Source organism: Nicotiana attenuata, unplaced genomic scaffold (genome assembly GCF_001879085.1).
Source record: "Nicotiana attenuata strain UT unplaced genomic scaffold, NIATTr2, whole genome shotgun sequence".
NCBI classification, from domain to species: domain Eukaryota; kingdom Viridiplantae; phylum Streptophyta; class Magnoliopsida; order Solanales; family Solanaceae; genus Nicotiana; species Nicotiana attenuata.
Genome location: NW_017670619.1, coordinates 145,891 through 165,782, shown reverse-complemented (window position 1 = coordinate 165,782; position 19,892 = coordinate 145,891). Strand labels below are relative to the sequence as shown.

General features: G+C 38.3%; 2 protein-coding genes across 3 annotated transcripts; both read right to left on the bottom strand.

Moving 5' to 3' along the window:
- Nucleotides 1-8,419: 8,419 nt before the first annotated feature.
- LOC109241576 (lamin-B1-like) lies at nt 8,420-9,058 on the bottom strand. Its single transcript, XM_019408333.1, has one exon. It carries the CDS (start codon nt 9,056-9,058, stop codon nt 8,420-8,422), a length of 639 nt encoding a protein of 212 aa, XP_019263878.1.
- A 4,902-nt stretch (nt 9,059-13,960) lies between these two features.
- LOC109241586 lies at nt 13,961-18,742 on the bottom strand. Of its 2 annotated transcripts, XM_019408347.1 has the most exons (5): nt 18,458-18,742; nt 15,200-15,328; nt 14,830-15,014; nt 14,291-14,698; nt 13,961-14,169 (listed from the first exon to the last, which is right to left on the bottom strand). In XM_019408347.1, exons 1-4 carry the CDS (start codon nt 18,719-18,721, stop codon nt 14,308-14,310), a joined length of 969 nt encoding a protein of 322 aa, XP_019263892.1. In that variant the 5' UTR covers nt 18,722-18,742; the 3' UTR covers nt 13,961-14,169; nt 14,291-14,307. The 2 variants fall into 2 exon arrangements, with proteins under 2 accessions (XP_019263892.1, XP_019263891.1); XM_019408346.1 differs by having other exon boundaries at nt 13,981-14,698; nt 18,458-18,741.
- Nucleotides 18,743-19,892: the final 1,150 nt, after the last annotated feature.

The window sequence follows — 19,892 nt, the reverse complement described above, 5'->3', positions numbered from 1 at the left end:
GATCAAGCAAGGAGACTCAGAACTGCTTAGAGAATTCGTGGACAGATTTTAACGTGAAAGAATGACATTGCCACGTGTACCTGACAACTGGGCAGTCATAGCCTTCACAAGCAACTTGAATGAGAACAGTTCAGAAGCTACGAGGCGACTCAAGGAAAGCCTCTGAGAATTTCCAGCAACGACGTGGAATGACGTCTATAACAGATACAGTACAAAGATGAGGATTGAAGAAGATATTATTTTACGACATAAAAAAGAAGAAAAAGTAAGTTCAAGACGTGCAGAAAATGAAAAAAGATCCGGTAAAAACAGGTACGATCCATACATGGGACCTGCGGGGAGAGACTCACGATCAAAGTAGGATAATCAAAGGTGCGATCACAGATCAAGGAATAAGGAATCAGGCTCGTCTTCCAGATTTGGGAACGATCGAAACACACGCGAGCCACGAGATGATGATAGGGGTCTGAAGGCAAGGTTTGGTGGTTATAATTTCAATGTAAGCACTTCCGAACTCGTAGTTGTTTTAAGGAGTATGGGAGATAAGGTACGGTGGCCAAAGGAAATGCGATCGAATCCAAACAGACGAAACCCTGATCATTGGTGCGAATTTCATAACGATCACGGGAAGCGGCCTCGACATGTCTTGGAGGGAGAAAATATTACGTTCGATGATGCAAATGCCGAGGGTCTATTAACTCCACATAACGATGCACTGGTAATATCTTTACTCTATCTGGGTTTGATAATTCCAGCGTCGTTACGAAATGAGAGTTAACACTCACCTCATTTGCTGAAGGAGTCATCAAAGACACAAAGTTCCAGGTAGTAGACATGGAGATGGCTTACAATATGATTCTTGGGAGACCATGGATCCACGAGATGGACGTTGTTCCTTCAACTTTGCATCAAGTCATTAAATTTTCAACACCATGGGGAATCTGCCAAATCAGGGGAGATCAACAGACATCTAGGAACATCAACTCCGTGGCAGACTCAAGCACGAAGGGTGAAGAAAAATAGCAATTACAGAATTCAGTTGAGGATAACATAGCGTCAACCCCAACTGAACGAGAACAAACAGATGTAGATTCAAGGCCCGATTCCATTCAAGAACCAGAAGAAAATGAAAACATCAAAACGATGATAGAAGAGCTGGAGGCTGTGGTTTTGTTTATACACTGGCCAGAAAGAAAAGTGTATATAGGAGCTAATCTTAGTCCGGAGGTGAAGCGTAATTTAATTGAATTTTTAAAAGCTAACGCAGACTGTTTTGCTTGGTCCCATACTGACATGACAGGTATACCACCGGAGGTGATGACTCATAAACTAAATGAAGATCCTTCATATCCTCCAGTCAAGCAAAAGAAAAGAAAGCAAAGGAACTTTCAAGAATCAGGTGATTCAAGAAGAAGTCCAAAAATTGCTAAAAATTTGTAACGACCCGACCCGTTGTTACGGGAGTTACCGCCCCGTTTTCCCCATTTTATGCTTCTATATGTTTCATTATATGTGTTTGGAAAATTTGAAGTAATTCGGATGGAGTTCGGTTAGAAATGAGACAATAAGTCTCTTTATGAGAAGGTTAGTTTGGAAAAGTCAACCGAATGTTGACTTATGAGTTAGAAGGCTCGGAATGGATTTCCGATGCTTTGACTAGTTTCAGGGGATGATTTGTGACTTAGGAGCGCAATCGGAATTGAATTTGGAGGTCCGGTGTAGAATTAGGCTTGAATTGGCTAAGGTTGGATTTTGGCGAATTCCGGATGGTAGGTGAGATTTTGATCCAAGGGTCGGAATGGAATTCCGAGAGTTGCAGTAGCTCCGTTAGGTAATTTTGGATATGCGTGCAAAGTTTCAGATCATTCGGAGGTGTTTAGGTCGGGTTTTAGATCAAATGCAAGTTTCGAAAGTTTTAGTTTAACTTAGGCTTGAATCCGTGGGAATTCGATGATTTTGGTGTTTATGATAGTGTTTTTATGTTACGAGCAAGTTTGAATGAAGTAATAGAACATATCTGTGCATTTGGTTGAGGTCCCGAAGGCCTCGGGGTAATTTCGGATAGCTAACGGGGAGTTTAAACTGTGAAATTTGCAGCAGAAAATGCAGCAGCAGTGCAGGCCTGTTTTGGCCTTCGCGTTCGCAAAGGCAGGCTCGCGTTCGCGTAGGGTTGATGGCCTGGTTCATCGCGTTCGCGTATAAGCGATCGCGTTCGCGTAGTATTAGCAGCTGAAGCATCGCGTTCGCATGCAGAGTAACGCGTTCGCGTAGAGGAATTTTGAGAGAGAGGAATTTTGGCCTCCGCGTTCGCGTCTAGGGGCCTCGCGATCGCGTAGGGGAAGCTGGTGAACCATCGCGTTCGCGTAAAGGAGGATCGCGTTCGCGTAAGTGAAAGACCCAGGCCTTCGCGTTCGCGTGGATGAAGCCGCGTTCGCGAAGGGCATTTTTGGCAGAGTGGTAATTTGGTCATCGCGAACGCGGGAGGACCATCACGTTCGCGTAGAGTAAAATACCTGGACAGAAGGGTTTTAAAATAATATTTCATCCGCGACCCTTTCATATTTTTCCTCCATTGTTGACGTTCTTAAGAGCTTTGGACAAAAAAATTCGAGGGTTTTGACTGAGAATCACTTGGAGGTAAGTTCCTTGGCCTAAATATTCGAGTTTATGGTAGAAATTACATGAATATGGTGGAAAATTCATCAAATGGGTTAAGTTAGGGCTTGAGAAAAATAGGATGAAAAAGTGGAATTTGGAAGGTCAACGAACTCCGATTTGATGAACTTTATATGTACGGACTCGTGGCGAGACGAGGAATCCGTTGGTGTGATTTTCGGAATTTTTCGAGAAGTGGGCCCGGGGCTCGGGTTTTACCAACTTCGTGAATTTTAGTACTTTTCGAGTATTTTTGATTGGGTTATGTTTCTTTACCCCATATTTATGTATTCGTTGTGATTTTGACTAGATTCGACGCGCGAGGAGGTCGATACGAAAGGAAAAGGCATTGCGGACCATTCTACGGCCGGTTAGAGGTGAGTAGTTGGTGTATATGATGGCCTGAGGGTTTGAAACCCCGGCTTATCACATTGTGACGCTATTGTAGGGCGTGACTCGCACCCCATGGCAGGTGCGGGATTAGTTATGACTGGAGATTGAGACTTAGTCCATCCCGAACAAGAATATTTCTATATTGGCGACTGATATGCACCCTGTATCGAATATATCTGGGCTTATTGTCGTGTTTGGGGCCTTGTGCCGATCTGTAGCATCCTTAGAGGATGAATGTCATTGTGATAGCATGCTTTGTATAATCATTGATCTCAGTCCTGTGTTTAATCACTGTTATGAAACGCTAAGTCACTTTTCCTGAAGTTAAATATCTAAAGTATATTCTTCTTAATAAATTGGAAATTGGAAAATTAATTGGATCTGTTATGTGACTCATATGCATATTGTGGACTGAGTATGGATCGGGCTGCACGCCGCAGCGAATGATATGATTATATTGCGCTTGGGCTGAAGGAGCCCCTCCGGAGTCTGTACACACCCCCAGTGAGCGCCGTCGACGTTAAATGGATCGGGCTGTACGCCACAGCGTGTTCATGTGCATTGCATTGCATCTTTACATTTTTACTTGACTGTTATATTTGAAGTTGTTTGCTGTAGGTTCGTAGTAAGGTGTAGGACTGTTAGTGTTAGCTTTGCTTTGTGGTATTTCGTGGATTTCTTATCTTCAGACATTTTATATGCTTATTACTCACTGAGTCGGTAGTACTCACCCCTACTCCCTGCACCTTGTGTGCAGATTCAGGTGCACCGGAGGCTTAGCTGAGCAGTTTTTATTTTCCAGAGCTTATCAGAGTTGTTGAGGTAGCTGCTTGACGTTCGTAGGACCTGACTACTCTTCCTATTCCAGTTTTTATTCATATATACATTTCCAGACTTGAGTATTTTCGTTCAGTTATTATTATTCAGTTTGTTTTAGAGGCTCTAGACTCGTGACCCCAGATCTTTTGGGAGTGTTTTTATCAGACTTCGTATTTCTTAGTATTACTCTCGATAAATATTGGATTATTATTCTAAAACTATCTTGTTCTCGTTAAATTGTCGGTTTTGAGGTTTACGGTTGATTTGGGAACGACAGTGGTCAGGCTTGCCTAGCAATTGTGTTGGGCGCCATCACGACCGGGTTTGGGGTCGTGACAAAATTGGCTCTATTCGTGAGGTAAAGTATCCTAACTGATTAGCCAGCAGTGTTGTAGTTCCAAAAAAGAACGGTAAGTGGCGGGTTTGTGTAGAGTACACAGATCTTAATAAAGCCTGCCCTAAAGATTCTTTTCCACTGCCACACATAGATCAATTGATTGATGCAACTATAGGTCATGAACTATTAAGTTTTTTAGATGCATATTCAGGGTATAATCAGATTAAAATGGATCCAGGAGATGAAGAAAAAACTTCCTTCATAACAGACAGGTGGACTTACTGTTATAAAGTAATGCCCTTTGGTCTAAAGAATGCAGGAGCAACGTATTAGAGGTTAGTTACAAAGATGTTTCAAGAGCATTTGGGAAAAACTATGGAGGTATATATAGATGATATGCTTGTTAAAACTCAGCATTCAGGAGACCATATATAGCATCTATCTGAAACCTTTAAAATTTTGCGAAAATATAACATGAAGTTATATCCTGAAAAATGTACATTTGGTGTGACATCAGGTAAATTTTTAGGTTTTCTTGTTTCTAACCGTGGTATTGAGGTGAATCCTGCACAGATTAAGGCCATTGAGGAAATCCCTGAAATACTTACGAGCAAAAAAGAAGTTCAAAGATTAACAGGGAGGATTGCAGCCTTGGGAAGATTCATTTCTAAATCATCAAAGAAATGTTTTCAATTCTTCTCAGCTCTTAAGAAGCAGGATCGTTTTGAATGGAACGAAGAGTGTCAGCAAGCGCTCAAGAATTTGAAAGTGTACTTATCAAATCCACCGTTACTAGCAATACCAAAGGCTGGGGAAAGATTGCTCATTTACCTTGTTGTTTCAAAAGTAGCGGTAAGTGCGGTTTTGGTTCGAGAAGAACAAGGTAAACAATCCCCTATCTATTATGTCAGTAAATCTTTGTTAGATGCAGAAATGCAGTATCCTCAATTGGAAAAGCTTGCACTCGCATTAATCATGGCATCTAGAAAATTAAGACCTTACTTTCAGTGTCATCCTATTGCTGTAGTAACCGCCTATCCTTTACGTAATATATTGCATAAGCATGAATTATCAGGTAGGTTGGCTAAGTGGGCAATAGAGTTAAGTGAATACGAAATCACGTACCAACCTAGAACTGCTATAAATCACAAGTGTTAGCTGATTTCGTGGCTGATTTTAGCCACGGCATGCAATTAGAAGCACAAAAAGAATTACAGGTGCTCAATGGAGCTAATCCAGGAACTTGGACTTTATTCGCTGATGGTTCATCCAATGTAAAGGGAGCCGGTTTAGGGATTGTTTTGGTACCACCTACGGGTGAAACCATTCGACAGGCTATCAAATGTCATTCAATAACTAAAAATGAGGCAGAGTATGAGGCTGTGATTGCAGGTTTAGAACTGGCACGGGAACTTGGCATAAATCAGATTATAATCAAGAGCGATTCACTACTCGTGGTTAATCAAATGCTGGGGACTTATACAGCCAGAGAAGTAAGGATGCAGCAATATTTAGAAAAGGTGCGGGAGTTAATAAAGCAATTTCAAACCTGGAAAGTTACACAAATACCAAGGGATGAAAATCTTGAAGCAGATGCTTTAGCTAATCTCGCATCTGCGGCTGACGTGGCAAGCGATACAAATACCTCAGTTATTCATTTATTTCATTCAGTTCTCGACCCTGGCAAGAATGAGATAAATTTTAATAATTTAACTTGGGATTGGAGGAACGAGATTGTAGCTTTTTTGTAGTATGGAGCCGTTCCTGATGATAAGAAAAAAGCCCATGCACTTCGCAAAAAGGCTGCTCGCTACTGTTTAAATCAAGGCAACCTATATCGTAAAATGTTCGGTGGCCCCTTAGATAGATGCCTCGGTCATTCCCAAACAGAGTACGTAATGAGGGAAATATATGAGGGGCATTGTGGAAATCACGCTGGAGGAAGATCATTGGTAAGAACCTTAATCAGGGTAGGTTACTATTGGCCAAAAATGGAAGAAGAAGCGGAAAGTTTCGTGGCCAAATGTGATAAACATCAAAGGTACGGTAACAACATGCATAGACCCGCGAAATTATTACATCCGGTTATCGCACCATGGCCATTCATGAAGTGGGGAATGGACATCGTGGGTTCATTACCACAAGCAAAAGGACAGGTAAAATTTTGCTCGTACTTACTGATTATTTTACTAAATGGGTAGAGGCAAGAGCCTTCAAACAGGTACGAGAAAAGGAAGTCAAAGATTTTATTTGAAGAAACATCATATGCCGATTTGGCGTACCAAAGGAGATCGTATGTGACAATGGTCCTCAATTTATTGGAGCTCAAGTCACAGAATTTTTTCAAAGTTGGCAAATTAAAAGGATTACGTCCACACCTTATCATCCCGTGGGTAATGGGCAAGCAGAATCTACAAACAAGGTTATTTTCAATAATTTAAAGAAGCGTTTGGAAGAATCAAAAGGAAATTGGCCAGAGGTGCTACCTGGTGTTTTATGGGCATATCGTACAACAGCAAAAACGAGCACAGGAGAAACACCCTTTTCATTAGTTTATGGAGCTGAGGCTTTGATTCCAGTTGAGATAGGAGAACCAAGTACACGATTCATGCAAGCGACACAAGAATCTAATGATGAAGAGATGCGGGTCAATTTGGATCTACTGGAAGGCAGGAGAGAAGCTGCATTAATAAGAATGGCAGCACAAAAACAAGTCATAGAACGATATATTACAACAGGAAAGCACGCCTCAGATTCTTTAAAGTTGGGTACTTCGTACTTAAAAAAGGTTTTCCAGTCTACAAAGGCAGCCAACACGGGTAAATTGAGTCCAACTTGGGAAGGGCCCTATAGAGTTCGTGATATTGCAGGCAAGAGAGCATATGAATTGGAGACAATGGATGGCAAAGTACTACCTTCACATTGGAATGCTGTTTATTTGAAGAGATATTACTTCTAAGGAATACCCATGGTCAGGTTTCACCTTTTTACATTTAATATTTTGAATTGTTAAAATTTTACTAACGATTTTAGATGATAGGCAAAAAGCTAGCCCGTACTAAATGATGAGTCACGGCCTGTAAGGCACACGGAATAACCTAAAATTCCTGGCCTAGGGTTACAATTATTCTGATAGAAATTTAAACGGGTTAAGCAGTCTTCATCTATAATCGTATCTCCGAGTCCCGTATGTATTTCCTTTTCAGGAAAAGGACCAAATGAGAGAAACTATCAAGTGCTCGAGGCTTCATACTTCAACACTCAAACACTTGGGGGACTACATAATATACACAAGTATTTATAAAGAAGGCAAAGAAGATTGAAGAAAAATCAAGCCTGAAAAAGTCAAGTGCAGAGTAATAAAAGTCACATGAAGTCATGAGCCAAGGCTAAAGAAAACCTTACTGTAGTTAGGGTAAAAGCTATGTACTGAAGCAGGTTGTAAAGAAAAACCTTGCATTTATTGTTCTAAAACGGATTATAAAGAAAAACCTCGTGTTTATTATTTTTTCTTAAAAATCTGTTATAAGGGAAAACAGTTACGAGAAAGTTATAGATGTAATTCAAATACATGTAAGGTGTTATTCAAAACTTGTCAAGGCTCAAAATAAAAACTTGTCAATGTTATTCCAAAGAAACATGTGTGTTCCTATTTCTTTTATCGTATGCTAACACCATTATGAAGTTGAGACGTCTTCTTCATTAAGTGTTGAAATATAAAAGGGCCCTCTTTTATAAAACTCATGTTTAAATCATGAGATTAACAGAAGCATTTTTCAAATAACAAAAAATGCAAAATTATTCTATAAGTCCTTAAGAATAAAGGCAAGAATAAAAGCAAACAGAAGTTAAAACAATAACATAAAAAACTTCTTGAATACTTAAGACTAAGTAAGAACTTAGTCACAAAACTATGAAATTGTTTATACAAATCGCCCCATGAAAGACTTGGGGACTTGCGTTCCAAAATCAACCCTCAAATGATAACCAAGGGTTTGATTACAAATGTCTAAAATAATCTTTCAAAAGAATCCAAGAGCCTTAAACATAGTTTTCCAAAAAGGTACCTGCAGAAAGGGAATTCAAAGCAATGTAAATTTTTTCACTAAGAAGAGAGAACTGAAGAAGGATCATCAACGGGCTCAACTTGGGCAGGATCAGGAGCACCAACAGACGAGGTCTCAGCTTGGCTTGCAACAAGAGGCACAATTGGGCTTAAAAAGGAGAGACACCCGTGGTAATTTCAGCGTTCTCAAGAACTTCAACAGCGGGAGTTTCAGCCACGGAAGTTTCAATCACGGGAGCTTCAACTTCGGGAGATAAAAAATCTTGTGTTTGTTGAGCTCGTTCAATGGTTTCATTCACCTTGGCTAATTCTGATTCCAGGTTGAAGCTTTCTTGGCCCATTTCCAGTAAGGTGTCACGACGTGAATTTAAGAATGCCCAACTTACCTCAACATCAGTTTTCTCTTCAAGGATTTCATAATCCCTCTCCCAAGCAGCGACTTCATTCTTGAGCTCTTCATTCTCAGCCAAGACAGAACTATAAGAAGATTGAAGGGTGGCATGAGAACTCTCCAAAGCATGCACCTTATCAACAGAGGCTCGAAGATCCTCCTGTGCCTTGGTAAAATTCTGAACTAGCTCCCTGGCATAAATTTCTTTCTGATTCAAAAGATCCTTCAACGCCCGGATCTCTTCACTGGCCTTCGATAACTGTTCAGAAAATGAAGACTCAAGGCGCTCCCTTTCCTTCTCTGCCTGACTCGATGAAGCCTTGATGACCGCCAGCTCCGAAGTTAATGCTCGTACTTGCTGTTCTAAGGTACTTCTTCTCTCTTGTAAATCCTCCATGTCGATTTGAGCGCTGTCAAACTGTTCCTTCCAGTTGTTTGCTTCCAACTAGGAATCACGTGCCACCTTCTCCAAGAGGGAGATTTTGCTCATCAGCTCAGTGCCAATAAGATTGGCCTACGTAAAAAAAAGAAAAGAAGCAAGAATCCCAAAGTCGAAAATTTTTACAGAATGTAGAAAAGTAGGAAAGGAAAATACCTTTAAAGTGGCATGCACTATGTCATTCATGAGAGTCAGGTTGCTATGGCTCTCAAGCTTTGCTTTTTCGATGGGGCCAATCAAAGGCTCGAGCCAAATATCAGCTTGACCGGGCTTTCTCAAAAGGCTGTTGTTAGTAGGAACCTCAATGGTTACGCTCCTCATAGCAGTACTCCTACTTGAAGAGCCCACCTCCGTATGGTGAACAATAGGTGGAGGAATTGCCAAAGGAGGAACGGTGGAAGAAGGAATAGAAGCAACAGGTTAATGAAGGTAAAGAAGCAATCACAGGTACGGGAGATGAAAAGGAAGATAAGGGAAGCTCGTCTAGAACAGGTCCTAAGTTTCCACTACCAAAACCACTAACAAAAAGTTGATCGATAGACTCACGGGTGTCGTGAGGAGAGACGTCATCATCATCAGGAATGATAACTTGAGTAACAACAGGCTCGAAAAGAGACAGATGAGGGGAGACTTCAGCCTCGTCATCAGAGACGATACGTCTCCTGGCTCATGGTCTCGTCACCAGGGAGCCCTCATCTTCTTCCTCTGAATCTTTTTCCTCAGTAGCTTTTCTTTTTGAAGAACCCAAGAATAAATCTTGGGCTGAAGAGGTACGAGTACTCAAAGAATCACGAGAAGCTATGATTGCCTCTGCGGTGACTCCCCGAATAGCAAATCCTGATAAAAAGAAGGATAAAAGTTAGAACAAAGAAAATATTTATATACAGACAAGGTAAAATAGAAACTCTTACCATGAGTTTTTACTTTCCAACCGTAATGGTTGGAAAGGTTTTTCCACGACCTACCCTCCATTGGAGCGGTCTTCAACAATTTTCCTACCCAATCACGGAAGTTGGGCACAGTCTCCACAACACCCATGGTTGCTGAGAAAAGAAAAAAAAAGCGACATTAGAAAAGTTGATAAAGCTTGAAAGGAAAAGGCACGAGGAAGATTTAACACTTACGTGCAAAGTTCCACTTCTCAGGGAAGGAAAAGTTATTTTCACCCACTAAACCAGCAGTGGGGGTAGCAACAAACCGAGCATACCAGCCACGGTCTTTGCTCACTAAAACCCTCTTGCTCCTGGCTGCTAGGGCAAACACGCCGTTGCGAAAAAGCCTAGGGGAATAGAGGTGAATTAGGTGGGGAAAAGTAAATTCAACATCCTCCAGGTTAGTGAGGTGCCTCAAGCAGGCGACAGCCCTCCAAACAATCGGACCAATTTGACCCAAACACACGTTAAAAAAATGGCAAAAGTCTAGAATGACCGGATCAATGGCCGGTTTAAACCCTAGAGTGAAAGGGTATGTGCAAACAAAAGAGAATTCAATCATGTACGAAGTGATCCTCTGATTTGAATTAGGAATGATAATGGGGAAATCATCACTCCAATAACAATCCTTACGAACTATAGGAGTTAAAATATCTGTGATTTGAGTGGGGAAGTCAGCACGATCTAAAGAGGCAACTTGGGTCCTGAGAGATTCTCTATCATGGTGAAAAGAAATCTCTGTTGGGACTATTTCTTCAACTAGAGGCTCACGAAGGGGCTCAGAGGATTCTTTATTCCTAGAAGAAGACCTCTGAGAAAGGGAACCTCTAGTCCTAGAAGAAGGACCCGAGCTAGAAGAAGGAATAAATGTGCTACCACCACAAGCAGACCCCAAGCTACGGAGTCTACCCCCTCTTCTGTGCCTAACAGGAGCATTGGGGAAGTTATCTAAAATGGGGGTTCTCCTAGGGTTAGGGTTTGGTGAAGCCATGACAAAGAAGATTGAAGTAGAGCAGAAGAGAATAAGAGGTTTTTGAAGAATTAAAGTGTTTGACACGCTTTATGTGGTAAAAGACAAGTAAAGAAGCTATATTTATACTAATGGGTAACCGGCAAAAGGAAAAAGTACAATGATGGAAGAGCTATAATAATGTTAACTGACACTTCGTGAATAGGGAAGCCGAAAAGAAAGCCTAAGAAAGTGCTGCAAAACTAAAGAACCAATAAGAGGATGACACGTGTCCAATGCATTAAATGGAAGTGACAATTGAAGCGTCAATTCTGTCAGAGCAATAATGGTGACAAAAATTCTCTTTTAAATGAATTTCACTTCCCAAATATTCAAACTGATGAATAAATGTAAAGTGGGGGGACTATCTGTATTGGGAAAAATTGTATTTTACATATAAGGTGACGTGTCAGGACACGTGGATTGGTCAAATGGTCAATAAATCATAATTAGGCACGATTCAAGAGTTGTAAAACAGACACGAGCAAAGAATGAGGAAGAGGAACGGGACATCAGATAAGTAGCACGGCGCCCGTACCTATTTAAATCATTTATATCCGGGCATCAGAAGGAATGAATCTGGTTATAAAAAGCGTGCAGATACAGCATTTAATCGGTATTAAATGCTGAGTCCGTTAAGGAATATATATATATTCAATATAATGATTGTGTAACGTAGCATTCAATGTCTTTAATTATTCATAATGGCCTCATTATGATTTGAGCATAACGTACAATCTCAAAGGTACTTATAAAAAGGAGATATATGATCAGTTGTAGGGGAGAAAAAAAAAACTATTGAAATATACATTGGTATCACTTGTTTTTCTTGATTATTATATTGCTACTCAGAATTATTTACTTTTATTCATTTCTTTGATTATCAGTAACCCGAGTTCTTCTAAATTCTAGCTTTGACTAAAATTTCATTTTTTGGTTAAACATTTATATTTGAGCCCTTATACAAAAAAAAGACTTTGTAGACAGTAGATATATCTTATGATCTTACCAATGTCATATTCAATATCTTTTCTATATTACGAATCTTGAAAATTTATTTAGCTATGCAGATAAAGGAAAATCCGAAATCTTATTTCCATTTAAAGAACGATAATGCTACTTGATCTTATAAATATGATCCAATATTCTTGCATTGCCCTTCCAAAACAAACAACACTATTTTCATCATTTCAGAGTTATCATCAATACAATATAATGTCCATCTCTGCATTAGAACAGCAACTCATGATGCAAAGTTATCCATTCATGGTACACGTAAAAAAAACTTATTTTCTGTTCTTTTTTTCTTCTCCTCATTTTTACGTTCATTTACTTTTATCTTGTTTACTTCTTTTTTACTATGTTAAACCATTAACACAGGGGCGGATGCATGTTTGATGAAGCAGTGTCACGCGACATCGCTTCATCGGAAAACTTTACTAAATATATATATTATACTATAAGAAAACGGATAAGTAAGAAAAAATGATATTATTTGATATAAATTGTCTCTTGGTGCCTTGGTTATGTGCTTGATTTTGCTCTAGGAAGTCAGAGGGTTGAACCTCAACTAGCACATTTTTTTGCAAATATTTGAGACAAGTCTCTGTGGTTAAAAAATGATTAAATATTAAATAGAATTGAACTCAGGACCTTTTCAAATTTAAGACTCAACAAATTCAATAGACTAAGGTTATTTCTTGTCCAAAAGTATAATAATTAAAGTTATTATTTGTTCTTCTATAAATTTCGACATGGCTTACAAAAATTCGTGTTTACGCCCTACATTAACAGACTTGTGTTTTGTGGGTCAACAATCGCACTTCAGGATGGCAAAAAACCGTGGCGAAAGTCTTAAAAAATGTCTATGGTATTTTCGCACTTTCTTTTTCTATGTAATAGCATACTTTTGTATTATTCATAGCAACATTTCTTTTCATATTTTTTTGAAATGTTGTTAGGTATCAGAAATTGTAGAATGAATGGAGATGGGATGATTGAAGTGTCAGGAAATGTGGATCCAAAAGTACTTCTAAAAAGGCTAGGAAAAGCAGGGAATAAAGCAGAGTTATGTTGGTTTCAATTTGGAGAATGTTCAAGTAATCTTTATATTAGCCAATCTGATTACTATGGACAATTAGATGGTAGGTTTCTTCATTATAGAGATCAGTTTAATCCTCAATTAAGACGACGTTCCAATAAAAATTACCATGACAATTATGATACTGAATATGAATGCACTGTGGCGGCACAAGCAAGGGAACGACGTCGTCGCACTTCCACGGCGTCAATAGCCGATAAAGGCGTCTCCTCTTGCTGTTTGATGTAAATTGTAATATAGGAGTAGTATAATTTATGTCTCCTCAGTAAAAAGATACTATATTTATTACTGAGCGTAAAGTCATGAATGAACGCATGTATATATTATATGGTTTTTATTTGATGATACTGGATATCTTAGGATTTCATTTCTTAATTATATTTTACTTTTAGTATTAACGCTGACAGATATCTCTATATACCGGTCTTAAGTTATGAAAAATCCTCACTCTACCTGTGTAAATTTAAACCCTCAAGTTTAATCCAAGTAATTTATATTATTATTGTTTTGCTGCATGTAATATCCTAGGGGTTGTTTGATTTGAGTTATAAAAAATTATCATGGTATAAAATTATGTGTTACTTATCCTACATTTGATTGTCATTTTCATTTTCAGCATAAATAATAAATGTTATATATATTAACACTTTTCAGACGATCAATGTACTTTAGCTAACCTATTATAGCATGTTAGTTATCATTTTTATGAGGTTACTCATTAATGCGTATCATAAAGATTTATATTTACCTTACAAAAAACATGATTGTGTAAATCAGTGCATAGAACTTAAACTCATAAATATTACCCGTATGTGAAATGGGATAATTTGCACATGAGTTACTGCACTTGGATAAAGCACTTAAAAGACCAAAATAAGCTAGATGTACATATGGTAGCTCTTCTCCTCAAGCCCTTCAAAACACTCCGCACTTTGGTTTAACATTAATCTCAAAACAAGCAAGTCACAACTAAGAAATTTTTGTTCAAACCACACATTTTCATTGCTTCTGCTTCAAGATGTAGACTCTGATGTTCAATTTCAGCAAATAACATGTTACAACATGACCAAGAAATGACAACTCCTTCAGAGAGTAGAATAAGAAATAGAAATTGCTGATAAAACATAATCTTGAACTTTTCTCCATACCTGATGGATGAAAACTGTCAAGGTAAACTTCTACATTCTGATGATTCAGAATCTTTCCTACCGGTCTCGACAGGAGAAAGACCATAAAATTCTGTCAAGTAAGCCAAAGCTTCTGAGTTGTTGTTACAAACTTTCCACAATGATGTAACCTCGTTCTTGGAGACAGTGCCCCACTTCTCGCAATCATTGAGGAACTCCAGCAAATTGGAATAAAATGAGTCATAGTTCATTAGAAGAAAAGGAACTGGAAGTTGGGATCCAATTCGTTCGAGTTGAATCAAAGCCATAATCTCAAAAATCTCGTCAAGGGTACCAATTCCACCAGGAAGGGCGACAACAGCTGTCCGCTCAGAGCTTTTACATCTCACAACAGCATCCACCAACCCATGTTTCCTTGCAGAGAAAAACCTGCGTATACGATTTGATGAATACAAGAGTTAATTGAACATGAGAAAAATAATGCATTTATGCTATCATAGGGAACCGCCTATTGAGAACTGCCCAACTGTGAGTTCGTTGGCTTTACAATGTGTCCTTACCTGCATGTAAGATAACTCTCTGATGGCAAGTACGGATGAAAATTTGAAGCCGTCCATTCCCCAGCTTCTCTACCTATCTTGAACCCACCAACAGGCTTCCCTGCTTGTAGGGCACCTTGCGTTGCAGCATCCATTAAGCCTGGCCCAGCACCTGACCATGTCGTACAATCTAAGAGGGTTGCAATCTGTCGAACAAGTAGTATTTAGAAACGCTCAGCTGACGAAGGAATCTTCATGAACTATAAAATAGTAAAGCTTATACATTCTTCTCAAATGAGTAGTATTATCTTTAGATACTAGATCACCATTTTCCGTTATTTCTCCTTCGTGTCAATCCTCTACCCCTAAGACTTGGATAAAGTTCACTAACCTTGCTGCCCAATTCAAAGGTTTTTATGTAGTGTGGATGTTCAGGACCCATCCTCGAAGATCCCAAATAGACAGCACCCCGACCAAGCCTGTGTATTAATTCATAGCATTGGTCAATCTCTTTCTTGACCTGCATTTTCAATAGATTATTACTTTAGGAAACCTTCAGAACTAGATGTATTGTGTAATCAAGATGCAATATAAGTAACGTGCCAATATTTAAGCAATACATCTGAAACAGATGTGGTTCCTTCTCTCTTTCTCCTCATTCACAAGTCATTATCAAGAAAATTCCATCAGATACAGAAAAACACTGCAATAAAAACTCATATTTATGACTATTCACAAACAGTAAAGGTCATAACTCATAACAAACAACTAAACACACGTTAGCAACTGACTGGCATTTCCAAGATGTGTTGCTAACCCACTATCAATTGAAAGAGAGGGTGGGGACATTAGAATTGTGCTTGGTAATTTCACCCAATAGTTGTTTCTGCCATGGAAAGGTGGAAAACTTTTTTTTCTTTTTAAAGAAGCACTCGCTGACGATATTTACTCCATCATTTAGGAAGCATGCCATTCAAAAGTTTCCACCAATGATTGATAAGATATAGTCATGGTGCATTGCTTTTCATATAGGTTTTCAAGTCCAATGAGTCAGAGTCCATGCTAAGCAATTCAGCTGTCAAGCCTACTTTTGGAGCAAGTCATTTTTTTTTATACATTAGCAAGTGGTAAAGAAGGAAAGGTAGTATGAGTATAAGATTCTTATGAGCCGAAAATCAAGTGGGCTGTTATATACCACAGCTACTTGTAGCAAGCAAGCCATAAACAGATAAATCAATTCACCGAGTCAACAACCTAATAGCATAAGTGTATTGCCTTGTAACCAGTGTGTTCCATTTCTTTCTTTATTCAGGCATTCAATCAGTTTTGGGTAAATAAAAGAAGGTATATTCGATCAGTAACAGGGAACTCCATAAAAGAATACTCAACAATTTAGCAAATGGGAACTGCATTTTCCAACAAATACCAAATCACTCCCTACATGATAACCCAAGAGAGAGAGAGAGAGAGAGAGAGAGAGAGAGATGGATGAAGATACATGTGGGTTATCAGTTATCTTCTTTGTGGTTTAGCTGCATGTCCATAGCACTTATGCAAGAAGAGCTAAAAGAAGACATTCTTATGAAGATTGCCTAGCAAGAGCAAAAATTAATATTTTAACATTGCCAAAAAAAAAAAAGGGCGCAAAACACGGAAATCTTGACCCGTCTTTTTATCTTTTATTCTTTCTGAAGGATAGGATTGGTAAGGGAAATAAATAACTTATCTCGTGATTGTCATGATACAGCATTTGTTAGTTATTTAGTCCAAAGCGAGCTGCATCTATAGTACTTCACATAGTAGCTGCAGAAAACAGAATATAGAGAACTTCTCCAATCTAAGAACAATTCTATACGGGGAAACACTATGGTGTCTCGCATCAAAATCTTCCGAGTTTCCCTTTCTTTCTGTCTGGAAAGGGAAGCATGTTGTTGACAAGCTTGATTCAAATTTTCAGGAAACATTCTTCGAAAATTGAGAAAAACAGGGGATCAATCTATAACTTCTTAACATTTTCCATCTAAAAACAAATCACGGTCTAATTGTACACTCATGAGGCCTATGGTCATTTTAGCTGATTGATCTTCCAATATGCTAGCTTGAACAACTTTCATTCGTTACACTTCCTCCTAGTTGATTATCTTATAGTATCTAGTTCGCCGCTGTCAGACTATATGCCTTTGATTTCAAGCAATATGTAGTTGATAGTCAATATAAATACTAGTGATGATATCATTAAGTGTTCTAACCTTAGCATGGAAGTTCCTTTTTATTAGTAAACAAGAGATATTATTAATATAATAAAACCAGACACCAAGAAGATGATTGGTATGTACAAGAGTGAGCAATCCCCAATGCAAAAAGAAAAAGAAAAGAAGGCGATCACCTCTATACTCCTGAAGCAAGCTAATGAAATCAATCATCTTATCTATTTCTTATACATCCCGATAGTTGCACCAAAAGGCTGGTGTAAACAAGCATCTAAATTTTATCTCCTGTACAGTGATTGCTTTGCCCTCAAAGCACCTAAGTGAATTCCATTCTCTTCTTCTTTACTGCAAAGGTAGAATCTGTTACACATTGCAAAACCTCTTCTTTGGAGGTTGGACTGTGTTAGACACGCATCATGAGTCGCTTCCCACAAAAAGCATGCTACTTTGTAAGGTGCTTTATAGATTTCCATATATCTTTTAACCAAGTCTAGGAAGATTTAACAGAGAAAAGTCCTCAACTTCAGCACAGAAATCTGACCTTAGCATGGAAGCTATTGCATGAAAATGAATATAGGTGCATAAGATCCAAATGTGGTCCATGGGAGGAATTACGAATAAAGGAATAACAATCGCTTTTTAGCTCTAGCAAGAGGGGTGCTATTGTTTCTTTGCTGACACTGAAGCAATTACTTGAAACATCTAGATGTCAAATTCGCGCAACTGTTTTACAACATAAGAGGGAAGAGGCTTCCTTCCTATAAAGCTCTTCAGAATCCTCCTCTTCCTATCACCATAATAATGACTCAAAATTCTCAAGCCATCTACAAGGACATATTTGCCATCCCACGCCACACTCAACTATGTATGTCACGGAAAATTTTATTTTGTGTCTCATACAACTGACACTAGTTGTATTAGGCAACCTTTTTGTCTCACAGTTTTGTGGACCCAGATTTTTGTGGACCCAGAAGTGTAAGATTCTCGTATGTCACAGTATAAACAGAGAGATATGGAAAAGAGATAGATCTTTATTATTTATACATTTTGACAAATTGAGTGAATACCTCAAAGGTAGAGAGAATGGTGTACTGCTTGTTACTTCTACTGGATACAGTGGAAGAATGTTGAAAGAGAACAAGGAATAAAGAATCTTTTAAAAAGAAATCACTAATCTAAAACTGTAGCATCAAGCTACTTTTTTGGAACCTCAAGTAATGATCCACTGATTCTTTCTTTTCTGCAAGGCATCAGAAAAGAAAATATAACATCCAACGTTGTTTCTTTTTTTTCGTTTTAATAAGTTCCAAAGTTGGAACATTCATCCAATTTTTACTTTTAACATTGCGACGAAATGAAGCATATGCAGCAATGAAGTAGTAGATGACTAAACCGAACCAAAAACACAAAAGAATGAGAGATGAGATCTTAAAATTTACCTCATAAGGACTTGTTCTTTCTTCGAAATCGATTGATTCACTCTTGCAGCAAAATGAGTTTCTTGATTGGTAGTTGAGCTTGGGCAAGTTGAGATTAAACCTCCATGTTTCTTTTCGCAAACAAGATCCTAACGTTACTTCCTTCTGATGAGAGCTTCTTAGGAAAACATGGCCCGCCATTGAAGTGGAGGGAGTAGCTGCACCAAATCCCATTTTCAAGATGCTCCCCTCTTTTGGTAGCAGGGGTCTACTGAGCTTTTGCATAAAACACTTGGATTATTAGCCACCCTTTTGAGGAGTTTGACCACGTTTTTAGAAAGAAAATAAAAGACAATTATTTTTTTATAATAGCAATAATTATTTTCAAAATCTGAAAACAATAGCTTGTGTCCAAAAGTACTTTTAGAACCTTCACCAAACATAAAATTGTTACTTTTTTTTTTTGGTAAATGATAAAATTATTTTATCAAGTAAATTGCTACTCTAATTATAATAAAATACTTTTTATTGGTTAAAAATTGTAAAGTAATTAATTTTACAAATTGTTAGTGTCTATCACTTTCCAAAACGATACTTTTTAAAATAATTAAATTTTAGAAATTTGATCAAATAAGCTAGATTCCTCCCTTACAACTCTAAAAAATAAGGGAGGGGTGTGGGCAAGATGCCCAGCGGAGGGAATAATACTGTTGAATATTAGCGTGAGGATAATAGGAACACGTGGGTTCAATTTTCTATGCTAAGGGTGTTTTACCTGACGGGCTAGGCCGAGCTGGACATAAAAAAAAAAAATCGTCCGATTAGTGGGGTGGGCTGGTTAGTGGGCTAGGCTTCCGGGCTGGTAGTGGGCTGGGATATTTCGAGTTTTGGTGGGCCTGTCCAGGTTCGGCCTTATCGAGTCCGGACCAGGCCGGATTTATTTTTTTAAATTTTTTTTTAGTGTATTATGTTTCCTTGTTCAATGTAATTGTTACTTAAGTGCTTGCAAACTTTTAAATAATAAAATGAGTATTTTAAGACATAAAATTAAACTTTTAAATTTGAAATTTGAATTATAAAATTAAAAATTAAAATTAAGTGGCTACATAAAATTATTTAATAAGACCAATATGTAAGGATCAAACTTCAAAGGCTTTCATTTCATATTTTCATTGCATAATAATACTTCAAATTAACTTGTCTAATACACTAAAACATTAAGCTTAAATAAGTCAAACAAATTCAAAATAACACAAATTGTCCCAAATCAACTTAAAATATGAATTGCTGGAGGACACTCAAGACAACCCTTGATATGCCTCCTTAAACCAGTTGTGCCCTCCCACTTTCGACGAACATTAAAGACTCGACCACGATTCTTGCACTGAACTTTGAACTTCTTCATTTTCTTCTACCACCTCAAAGTGTTCCCAAGCATGTTAGCGCACTCTAGAAG

What these genes read in the sequence shown, in the direction of transcription:
- LOC109241586 (XM_019408347.1), bottom strand. Translation starts at nt 18,721, where the DNA reads ATGCAAAAGCTCAGTAGACCCCTGCTACCAAAAGAGGGGAGCATCTTG. An exon ending in CCTTTGAATTGGGCAGCAAG is followed by an intron (nt 15,015 to 15,199) that starts GTTAGTGAACTT and finishes CTTGTTCGACAG; the next exon opens with ATTGCAACCCTCTTAGATTG. An exon ending in GAGAGTTATCTTACATGCAG is followed by an intron (nt 14,699 to 14,829) that starts GTAAGGACACAT and finishes TCGTATACGCAG; the next exon opens with GTTTTTCTCTGCAAGGAAAC.
- LOC109241576 (XM_019408333.1), bottom strand. Translation starts at nt 9,058, where the DNA reads ATGGAGGATTTACAAGAGAGAAGAAGTACCTTAGAACAGCAAGTACGA.